At 47.3% G+C, this 11,861-nt stretch overlaps 1 protein-coding gene across 1 annotated transcript; it reads left to right on the top strand.

Moving 5' to 3' along the window:
- Window positions 1–224: 224 nt before the first annotated feature.
- Window positions 225–10,038, top strand: LOC147003812 (complement C1r-A subcomponent). The gene is made up of 11 exons (XM_085839937.1): window positions 225–409; window positions 1,188–1,413; window positions 2,636–2,828; window positions 3,682–3,828; window positions 3,926–4,122; window positions 4,340–4,487; window positions 4,671–4,792; window positions 6,356–6,434; window positions 6,722–6,877; window positions 8,550–8,624; window positions 9,117–10,038. Coding segments are annotated over exons 1-11 (2,124 nt in total). The 5' UTR covers window positions 225–407; the 3' UTR covers window positions 9,896–10,038.
- Window positions 10,039–11,861: the final 1,823 nt, after the last annotated feature.

Genomic DNA, 11,861 nt, shown 5'->3' with positions numbered 1-11,861 from the left:
TCTGCGATGCCTGTGGCGAGGATCCCGGAATAAAGGGCAACTAGCAGCCCCCGGGAAAGTCTCCCAGAAAATGTTAATCCGATTTAGAGACCCCAGAGTCTGGCCCTCCAAACCAAATGTTTCCAGGTCCCTAAAACTTCAGATCCCATCGCCTCAGCCATTCCCCAAATGGACCACCAGATGGCGCCAGCAAGCAACGAGGATTTCAAAACCAAAACTAAACTGGGAACTCAGATTTTTTTGCTGTTTATGCAAATGCTTCATTCCCTGAAACATTCCTCCGGGAATGGTCACCCCCTCCACTGCCACAATCCTTCCCTCCCCTGTATGCCTACTCCCTCCTTCAACTTACAGTGCCTGAAGACTGTCAGGAGAGCTGAGGACCCAAAACAAACTGGCCTTGAGACATGTGAGTAAGACTGATGGGTACCAAGGGAGGAGAGAGGAGTTGGGCATAGGAAGCAAACATGCGCCCATATTACTTTAAAGAAAAAAAAAGAATACGAAAAGAAAAGGAAAGAAAATGGAAGGGAAAAAAAGAGCAGGAACACAATACCCTTCTTCCCATACTCCCAGCTCCAGAGCACATACTTCTCAGGGTCACTCCTCAGCCCTCCTCCCGGGGTCCAGACCCTTAGACATGAGCTGGGCGAGCGTCTCCTTTCTTGACTCTGGGTTCATAGCAGGGTAACAGTGAGGGGAGGGAACTCTCTGAGTGAGGAGAGAATCCCCCCCCCAGACCCCACATGTGTTTCTCATCCCCCCACCCCCCACGTGTGTTTCTCAGACATGATGAAGGGTTTCTCCCAGGGGTCTTTGCTGAAGCCTTGGGAAACTTTGCAGAGCCATCACTGGAAAACTTCACCCTCAGATTGCTTCTACTCCAGGATGAAAAGGAGGCAAAAGAAAAGAGCAGAGAAGGCAGTTCAGAGGCTGGGGGTGGGGAGTGTGATAGAGCCCGGTGACCCCTGGACTGGGCAATGACCTACGAGGAACTCAGCTGCAGCAAATGCAGAGGCTGCTTATGCCCCCACTCACAGAACCTCTATGAAGTCTACAATGGGCATGGGGGAAGAACCAGGCAGTTTAGTCATCCTATTCCTGCCTAAGGCACCTCAAACGGCAACGGTGCTACACAACACCCTTGGTCCTCCAGCCCCACAAACACTCGCCTCTCTCTTCGACAGGCTGCTCTTTGCCCTCCTGGTGACCCTGTTCTATGGGGTGGAGGGCTCCATCTACCTCCCTCAGAAGCTCTATGGAGAGGTGACCTCCCCTCTGTATCCCAAGCCTTACCCCAGTGACTTGGAGACAACCACTGTGATCACTGTCCCCATGGGGTACAGGGTGAAGCTGGTCTTCTGGCATTTTGACGTGGAGCCTTCTGAAGGCTGCTTCTATGACTATGTTAAGGTAGGCGTCAGATTGGGAGGGAGGGGAGACAAAGCTGGAAGTTTGTGCTCTGAATACTCTGGACAATATGCCTGCACCCCATTACTGTACAGCTCTGTAGAAATGCTGGCCTTGGGTCTCTGGTGCCATAGAGGAGGTATCCGTGGACTTTTGAGGCCTTTGGTGAGATTCATGAGGAAAAGGGGCAGGCATGGGGGAGTTTGTTCCAGTAGATTTCACTATGTATTGGAGTTAGGACACAGCTAACCATAGACCTTGAGAAACACCCATGCCTCAGTTTCCCTGTATGGCAACCTACTGCATCCAAAACAAGAGGAAATGAAACATAATACAAGTGTCACGTGTCCTTCAGGGAGGACAAGGACCTTGGTCACCCCTGTATGTACCTTTCAAAGAGTTTTTTCTTAGCCTCATCTTTCTACATCCAGTAAAAATAAAAGGCAGGATTCAAGCAGAGCCTATGCCCTTCCTCACACTATGAGGCTCAGGCAACAGCCAGGAGGCTAAGAAAATAATGAGAAAACTGCACACTTCCCCAACAAAGGGGACTCAACAAGTCTGCAGTGTTGAGGGAGGGGTGCATCCCACAGCAATGCTAGCAAGGAGAATGTCTTCTGCTTTGGAAAATGTAAGGAATCTGTGAGACAAAGCAGTCAAGACTTTAGGTGATGCTGTCCAGTGCGGAGACCTCTGGGTACCATTTGTACTATCATGTTTGTCTGGGCCAATCAGGAAGCTGAGTTGAGTGCGGCATTTAAAACAAGAATTGGGATGAAGGCAGAAGAACTACAGTCCAGAGCTGGCGAGATGGGTCAGTGGGTAAAGGCCCTTGCCTCCAAGTCTGACAACCTGAGTTCAATCCCAAGGATGTCCATGAAGGAGGGAAAGACCTGTTTTGCAAGTCATCCTCTGGCCTCCCCATGTATGCCCCTATAAGATGCCCCTGTAACATGCCCCTGTAACATGCCCCTCGACACAGACAGAGGTCATAATAATAGCCATCAAGGCAAGCCTGGGCTACATAGTAATATCTAACCTTAAGAAAACAAAATTAATGAAAGACTGAGATGGACCCATAAGCATCACTTGAGGGTGTGCACAGCAGCCAGATCTGACAGATAGTAATTTTAGATCAGGATACAATCCAGGGAGGGCCTCTCTAGCTGCCACTCAGGAACAGACTCCTTAGCAGGGCATCTCTCCATTGTCCTCCCTCCAACAGATTTCTGCTGATAAGCAAACACTGGGGAGGTTCTGTGGGCAGCTGGATTCTCCCCTGGGCAACCCCCCAGGAAGCAAGGAACTCATGTCCCAAGGAAACAAGATGCTGCTGACCTTCCACACAGACTTCTCCAATGAGGAGAATGGGACCATCATGTTCTACAAGGGCTTCCTGGCCTACTACCAGGCTGTAGGTGAGTGCTCCCCACAGCCAGCCCTTCACTCTGGCCTCAGCCATGGGAGTGTGGCTGGGGCATGTTTAAGCTCTGTTGTAGTAATTTCTTAATCTCCATCGGGGATTTCTACCCTTTGATCATTCAGTTCCCAGATAAAACTTTTATATTTATAATAAGCCTTCATTCAGTGATAGAGCTGGGCAGATATCAACTCTCTATGCTCTTACGTCTACCTCCCTGTTAACAACCCTGAGATGTGATTGGCTGTATTCCATCCAGGTAGCTCTTACTCAGACTGGGCAGCTCTCATGGGCAATTCTCATGATCGCTCTCCTCTTCTCTCCACCTTCTCTCTCGTTCATCATGGACCTCCTTGGACCCCAAGCTTGGGAACCAAAACTTTACCTACCTCTCTTCTGCCCAGCTATAGGTTGCCGGTATCTTGATTCAACCAACAGTTCTAAATTAAAGAGCAAGTTACACAGTATCACTTGGTGGATGTGAGGATTCTCTTGCCCCTAAGGACAACCAGACCTCAGGGACCAGTATTTAGCATTGCAATACAAAGCAACAGACCAAACCTCAACAGGACCCAAAGAAGCCAGAAGCCTGGCTTTCCTTATTTCTCTCTCAAGATGGGGTCTGACCATCTGGCCTCTTCTACCACCAAGCAGATCCCAGAGAACTTTAGAGAGGCAAAGGGACCAGAAGTAAACTTGTCTCCAGGCTTCTGGTACATGACTCTTTGAGGGGGAAAAAAAAAACCACACAAAAGTCTCTGAACAGAGGAAGAGATAGCACAACAGTAGCACACCTCGCCCCAGAACTCTGTGGAGAGGAACATAACCCTTCCTTCTGGAATCCCTTCCAGACCTTGATGAATGTGCATCGCAGCCCAACTCAGTGGAAGAGGGTTTGCAGCCCCGATGCCAACACCTGTGTCACAACTATGTTGGAGGCTACTTCTGTTCCTGCCATCCTGGCTACGAGCTTCAGAAAGATGGGCAATCCTGCCAGGGTGAGGCCGAGTGGGAAGGGTGGGTAGGCAAAGGCAGAGCAGAGGCTTGCTGGGCCAGCCTAACACCCTAACAGCCCCTCTGATTCTGCTTTTACAGCTGAGTGCAGCAGTGAGCTCTACACGGAGCCCTCAGGCTATGTCTCCAGCCTTGAATACCCTCAGCCCTATCCACCGGATCTACGCTGCAACTACAGCATCCGGGTGGAGAGGGGCCTCACTGTGCACCTCAAGTTCCTGGATCCTTTTGAAATTGATGACCACCAGCAAGTGCACTGCCCCTATGACCAGCTCCAGGTAGAGCTAGACTTCAAACTTTCTTTCCCTTACTCACATGTCTCCCCAGGTCCCTGCTCCTTCCTGGGACCTTGAACTGAGTGGAACAAGGATACATTGTTCACCAGCATCATAGAGGTCTAGAGTAGTTTCTCTACCCTTGTCCACCCGAGGGGACTTGTGTAAAAAATGTCCCCACTGGAGAACTAGCCATGATCTCCTCCCCTCTTGCCATCAGATCTACGCTAATGGGAAGAACTTGGGTGAATTCTGTGGAAACCAAAGGCCTCCAGACCTTGACACCAGCAGCAATGCAGTGGATCTGCTGTTCTTCACAGATGAGTCAGGGGACAGCCGAGGCTGGAAGCTGCACTACACCACTGAAAGTGAGAGGGTTAGGGTGGAGCATGGCTTCCTGGGAAACTTGTGTCGAACATGCATGAGACCTGGGGTATTGTCTCTAGACCCCTAAACTAAAATAAGATATGTAGGTGCATGCCTCGCCTTCCCGTAATAAAGGAAACGGGAGGGGACTAATGGCTCTGACAATCCCATGCCCTCACCAACAGCCATCAAGTGCCCCCAGCCCAAGGCTCTGGACGAGTTCACCATCATCCAGGATCCCCAGCCTCAGTACCAGTTCCGGGATTACTTCATTGTCACCTGCAAGCAAGGCTACCAGCTCATGGAGGTAAGAGGCTGAGGCTCATGGGACAGATCCTCTGGGTGTCCCAGGAGGAGGAGATGGGCAGATCTCAAATGGAGCCATGGAGGTTGGGGCTGGAAGAATCAATCTGTCTGCACTCAGATCTGAGTAAACATCAAAGAGACTGAAGATCAAGGTCCACTCAGGCTATAAAGCAAGTTCAAGGCCAACCGGGGTGACTCGGTGAGATCTCATCTCAAATTAAAAAGTGAAAAAAGGGCTGAGGATATAGCTAAGAAGGAGAGGGCTTGCAAAGGATGCTGGTGGTCCTAGGTTTAAGGCCAGGTACAGACGGGAAAGAAGAACAAAAAGAATATACTTTGTCTGCATACAGGAAACACTCAGAGGGTTCATTTTTGGTTTGTTTGTTTTGTTTTGTTTTGTTTTGTTTTGTTTTGTTAAGAACCTGATGTCTCTGCCAGGTGGTGGTGGCTCATGACTTTAATCCTAGCTCTTAAGGACACAGAAGCCAGTAAAGTCAGGTAGATCACTGTGAGTTCATAGGCCAGACTGGTCTACAGAGAGAATTCTAGAACAGCCAGTGCTACACAGAAAAATCCTGTCTCAAAAGAAAAAAAGAGAGAGAGAGAGAGAAGAAAAAAAAACGGAGGGGAGAGAGAGTGCGAGAGCAAGAGAGAGACAGAGACAGAGAGAGAGAGAGAGGAGTTAAAAAGGCAGAGAGAAGGGATGGTTGGCAGGCTGGTGACAATCAGTGTCACTGTATAGCCCAGGCTAGATTTAAACTCTTTATCCTCCTGCCTCTACCTCCTGAGTGCTGGGATTACAAGTGCCCTTAGACCCATCTGATGCTTGTTCTTAATAAGTTATTTATAACCAGGGGCAGTGGCACCTACACCTGTAATTCATGGGGAAACTCATGAGAGAAAGATCATGAATTTGAGGCCAGCCTGGGCTACATAGCTAATCTAGGACAGCCTAGGCTATATAACAAAGCCTTGTCTCAAAAAATATCATATTTTCCAATATTATCAGGTGAGTACCAGCCACTCTTTGACCTTGTGCTAACTGACGACTCACCTGACATGTCACCGTGTTAAACACCTATGAAAGCAGTCAGGTAGCACTAGTAGTTTAAGGAAAGCCCTGGGCTTTAAGAAAACTGCAGTGTGGGAGGAAGTGTGATCGAGATCTTGGCTGGTAGAATGTTTCAGGAATAGGGAAAAGCCTGGGTCTGCTCTAGAAAATGGTCTTTGTTTTGATACAAAAGTACAATCCTGACTTGTCTTTATTACACTTTGGGGGGGAGCAGGGGGTCTATGGAAACAGTCCAGGGTCTAAAAACAAAGTTATTGAACCTACCAATTAACCTTGCTGTGAGTTTCTGCTTTGGAATTCAACATCCCATCTGCAGCCTTGGATTGAGAGCACTAGCTAGGGAGAATGGGGAGGAGGGAGGAGGAAGCACATCTGTGAGGGAGCTGAGGTCTAAGAGATGGACACAGCTGCCTTCACATTCCCACAGTTGTTGTGCACCTTCGAAGTGGGGAGCCTGAGTTCTGACAGCATGTCTAACTTTGGCTTAAACAGGGAAATCAGGCGATACTCTCCTTCACAGCTGTTTGCCAGCATGATGGCACGTGGAATCGTGCCATGCCCAGGTGCAAGAGTAAGTCACAAACTGGATGTCTGCCATCTCTTAATCTTGAGACTTGAGCTGGGAGGGAGAAAGACCCCTCATCTCCAAGGGTCCTGCCTCCTAGCTTGTTCCTTAGAAACTATTTAGGCTTCATCTCAGGCCTGATGGACTCTGCCAGATCTGAATTTTACCCTATCTAGTGCAAGTGTGCACTCTACTGACCATTCTTCTCTGAGGTCCCCGAAACCCCCATTGCCCATACTGAAGTTTCTGCACAGGTGTCCTCCACTTCCTTACAACCCTGTATTCTCTCTAAGTCAAGAACTGTGGGCAGCCCCGAAGCCTGTCTAATGGGGACTTCCGCTACATCACCACAAAAGGCGTGACCACCTATGAAGCCAGTATCCAGTATCACTGCCATGAACCATATTACAAGATGCTGACGAGAGCTGGCAGAAGCGAGTCCATGCGAGGTAGGAATTGAGTTGCATCATGGTCCTTATTCCCCTTTCGGCTCTGAGGGACACTTGACATTTTTTCAGTGGAGTTCTGGATACCAAATGAAGGATTCAACATCACAATGCCCAAAACGACGACGACAACAACAACAACATAAAACCCTAATAGTTTAAAGAAAGAGCACCAAGCCAATGGAAAGCAAAGATTCAAATCTCTTAAGCCACTACTTCCCTCTCACCACCACACCTATTACCAACACTACCACGACCAGTAACAATGCACTAATCACCGATAGCACACAACCAGCACAAACCCACCATAGCCACCACTGACACACTACCAATACCAACATCATCACCATCATCACTTCCAACACCAACGATTGCCACCACCAAACCAACAGCAGCAACAGCAAAGCCATAGGCAACACCAACATCACCACCATACTGATATTACCACCACCAACATTGGCAATCTCCAGTTACCATCCATTCTACCATCACTAAGAACTAGGCACCACCATCACCACCACCACATGTACAGTGACACTCCCCCTCTAAGCTCCCATTCTCAGGCTGCCACACTGTGATCTTTTGCATTCAGGTTTACTTAATGATTCTCAAACTCATCTGCGGGGGGTGGGGGGTTGTTTACTATAGTCATAGAGATTGGACCTAAGGCCTCTCTCATGAATTCAAAGCATGCACTCTTACCATTGAGCTATAGTCCCAGCATGCCCCACTGGTGTATTTAATATTTTGTTCTCCCCTCCTCTCTCTCTCTCTGTCTCTGTCTCTCACTCTCTCTGTCTCTCTTTCTCACTCTCTGTCTCTGTCTCTGTCTCTGTCTCTCTCTCATTCCCAAAAATCTCTGTATAGATGTGGATGATTTTAAACATCTAATCTTTCTACCTCTATACCCGAGGGATTACAGGTACATACCACCACATCTAACTAAAATTTCTCTTTGAATTATACAAAAAAAAAAAAAAATTCAAGACTGAGGACTTATCTACCATGTGAGAGTCCCGGAGTTACATATTCAACACTGGAAATATGGAAGGAAGGAAGGAAGAACTCAATCTTAGTTTCCTCATTTTAAAAATGAACTTAATACATGCTTGAAAGTGTCACCAAATTTAAACGAGATAATGCAGATAAAACACTCAGTAACCAAGGGGCAGAGTGACAACAATCAGACGATGTAGCTATTGCTGGATGTGGTCCTGCACTCCCAGAATACCAGCATTTGGGTTACTATAGCTGAGGATGGAGAATTCATGGTCAGCTTGGGCTATATAGCAAATTCAAGGTCAGCCTGTTCTTAACAATTAATCCTGGAAAGAGTTATACAGGAAGGAAGACATGGCATTATCATCTGTAATCCTGCTATCAAGATGCAGTCACTGGTAAACTCAGAAGGCTTCCTTCCAAAGTGGGCATCACCTCAAATATATAGCTAAGTATTCTGGGGTTTTTTTTCACTCAACAATAAGACAAAATACATATACATATTCTTTTTAACATTATATATCCATATACATTTGAACCAGTTAATTTTGCTCCTTGAACATGGTGTCTCCTTTCTCCAACTCCCTCTATAACACCTTCAGTGTCCAATGGCCTCTGCTGCCTGCTTTTCTGGCCCACCACCTCCAGCCTTGACACAAACTCTTTTAATCCTCAGGGATATATACCTGCACAGCCCAAGGCATTTGGAAGAATGAAGAGGAAGGAGAGAAAATGCCCCGGTGTCTGCCAGGTAAAGGGTGGATGAGCCAGATGTCATTTGCATTGGGGGGCGGGGCATTCTACAGAGAGAGATCATGTAAGGTGATGCTTCAACTCCAAGGGAAACACCCGGTGTAAGGAAAAGGAGTGAGAGAGTGTGTGCCAGGAAAAAGAGAGAGGTACAGAAAATCTAAACTAGTCCTGATGGTCTAGTGCTCGCATGGACAAGGAATCGGAGAGTAAAGTCAAGAGAAATTCCCAGAAAGAATTAGTAAGAACAGGGAGAGTTAGCCAAGAATGGGTGGAAGAAGGGACTATGGGAACAGGAAGACAAAGAAGAGAGAGACAGAGAGGTATGGGGGGGGGGGAAGGGGAGGAGAGTTAAGATCAGCAGCAGAGGCGGGGGTGGGGGTTGTCGTGAGGGGGTAGAGGGGGAATGTTGTGGGGATGGGGATGATGAACAAAAGAGGGAAGAAAGGGCTTGAACCTGCAGCTGACAGGTTCTCATCCTGTCTCTCTGCAGTGTGTGGGAAACCTATCGACCCTGTGACAGAGAGGCAGCGCATCATTGGAGGGCAGACAGCCAGGCCTGGCAACTTCCCCTGGCAGGCCTTCACCACTATCCACGGGCGAGGGGGTGGGGCCCTGCTTGGAGACCGCTGGATCCTCACAGCAGCCCACACCATCTACCCCAAGCATCACAACAAAGGAAACGACAATGCCAACCCCAAAACACTTGTTTACCTGGGCCACACAAACGTGGAACAGATCCAAAACCTGGGACATCACCCAGTCCGTCGGGTCATCATCCACCCAGACTACCGCCAAGATGAACCTAACAATTTTGAAGGAGATATTGCTCTACTGGAGCTGGAAAACAGTGTCACACTGGGCCCCGAACTCCTCCCCATCTGTCTCCCAGACAATGAGACCTTCTATGGCAAAGGCCTCATGGGTTATGTCAGCGGATTCGGGATAACAGAAGATAAGTTAGCTTTCGATCTCAGGTTTGTCAGACTGCCTGTAGCTGACCGAGAGGCATGCCAGAGATGGCTCCAGACAAAAAAGGAAATTTCTGTATTTTCTCAAAATATGTTCTGTTCTGGGGACCCAGCTATAAAGCAAGACGCCTGCCAGGGGGACAGTGGGGGTGTTTTTGCAGTCAGGGACAGAAATCGTGATATCTGGGTGGCTACGGGTATCATATCCTGGGGCATTGGGTGTGGTGAGGGATATGGCTTCTACACCAAGATACTGAATTATGTTGACTGGATCAAGAAAGAGATGGGAGACGAAAACTGAACCCAGTGTTCACTGGGTCAGAATCCAGGGTATAGTGTATTAAAAAAATGTATCTGACCAATTGTTGATAACCACTATGATTCTCATATAAAAATCACAGATGCTGAACGTGTATAGAATAAACTCTCTTTTCTGTAATCCCATCAATGTTATAGCATTTTGTTGTGTTTTCAACATAGTTTGATTGTGTGGCCCAGGCTGCCCTAAAGTATACAGTCCTCCTGCTGAGGCTCGGGGTTAAAGCTTGCAATGATGAGTTGGAGGGTTGCTCCCCAGTTAAGAGTATAGACTGTTAGAAAGGCAGTGGTGGTGCACACCTTTAATCCCAGCACTCAGGAGGCAGAGACAGGTGGGTCTCTGAGTTTGAGGCCAGCCTGGTCTACAGAGTGAATTCCAGGACAGCCAGGGCTTCACAGAAAAGCCTTGTCTCACAATAGATAGATAGATAGATAGATAGATAGATAGATAGATAGATAGATAGATAGATAGATAGATAGAGTATGAACTGTCCTTGCATAGTTCAAACACCGTTTGATTTCCAGCACCCATGATTCACCATGGCTCACAACTCCCTCTAACTCCAGCTTCAGCCTTCCAACACCTGCACATACCCATCTGTATTAGTTAGGGTTTTACTGCTGTGAACAGACACTATGACCAAGGCAAGTCTTATAAAAAAACAACATTTAATTGGGGCTGGCTTACAGGTTCAGAGGTTCAGTCCATTATCATCAAGGTGGGAGCATGGCAGTATCCAGGCAGGCATGGCGCAGGAGGAGCTGAGAGTTCTATGTCTTCATCCAAAGGCTGCTAGTGGAAGACTGACTTCCAGGCAACTAGGGTGAGGATCTTATACCCACACCTACAGTGACACACCCATTCCAACCAGGTCACACCTATTCCAACAAGGCCACACCTTCAGATGGTGCCACTCCCTGGTCCAAGGATATACAAACCATCACACCATCCATACACATATACATAATTAAAATACTATTCTATATTATGTCTTGTGATTGTACAACATAAAGAAAGCCATGATTTTCTTTTTAACATTTTTAAATGCATTCCCTCCTTATTAAATCTTCTGGAAGGGAAGAATATTGTGAATTTATGTCTCTAAGTTCAGTCACTAATCATTTGAGACAGGTTCTTACTGTTAGGACCTAGGTAAAATATTAAGGCCTAGATGGAGTTCTTACTGTTAAGGCCTAGGTAGCTGCTCCTGGACAGCCTGCCATTATAAGGAAACTTTCTCATATGTTTCTGCTTTTACTAGGAAACTTTCTAATGACAAGATCGGTTACACATTCTTTTATATCCTCTGCCCTTGGAAACCAATCACGATAGGTAGTAAGTAAGTTAGTAAGACTGTTTTGTAGAGTTACCCACAATGAGCTTGGACCCAAACCAACCACCCAACAGCACCTCCTGAAACTGTGTATAAGTTTTGAAGGTATAAGCTGCCCCTGGGATGGACCACAACATAAGAGAGACACCTGTGCCAATATAAGAAACTATTTAGAGTAAGACTCACATTTTGAGTATCGGTTGAGTAAAGTTTAAGTTCCCAAGACCTCCCTGGGAACTGACATCCTACTTGGCAGAAAGAGACATGTGCATGGGTAACTGACATCCTGGTTAGCAAATTAAGACATGAATGTTAGACAAGGCAAGTCCCCTGCCACAGATGAATACCCCAACCAATGGGAACAGGACAAGTGCACAACAAAGACAGGTTTCTAAGGAAATCCCTTATCCCTAAATCCTGATTGCAAAGGTGTTGATGTTTGTGGATTTGGGGCTTAAAAACCCTTTAAGATCTGAACTCAGGGTCATGTTTCAGTTCCCAAATCAGGACCAGGGCCCTGGACAACCAGTTCTGGACACTATGTTCTGTTGTAGTTTGTCAAGAGACCCTCACTCACAGAAAGACCACAGAGACCGCTATCATTGTAAAACGCCT

The sequence above is a fragment of the Mus caroli genome, unplaced genomic scaffold (assembly GCF_978045245.1).
Source record: "Mus caroli unplaced genomic scaffold, Mus_caroli_1 scaffold_7, whole genome shotgun sequence".
Classification (NCBI taxonomy): domain Eukaryota; kingdom Metazoa; phylum Chordata; class Mammalia; order Rodentia; family Muridae; genus Mus; species Mus caroli.
The sequence above is the reverse complement of the archived record's forward strand: the minus strand, read 5'-3'. Positions and strand labels throughout refer to the sequence as shown.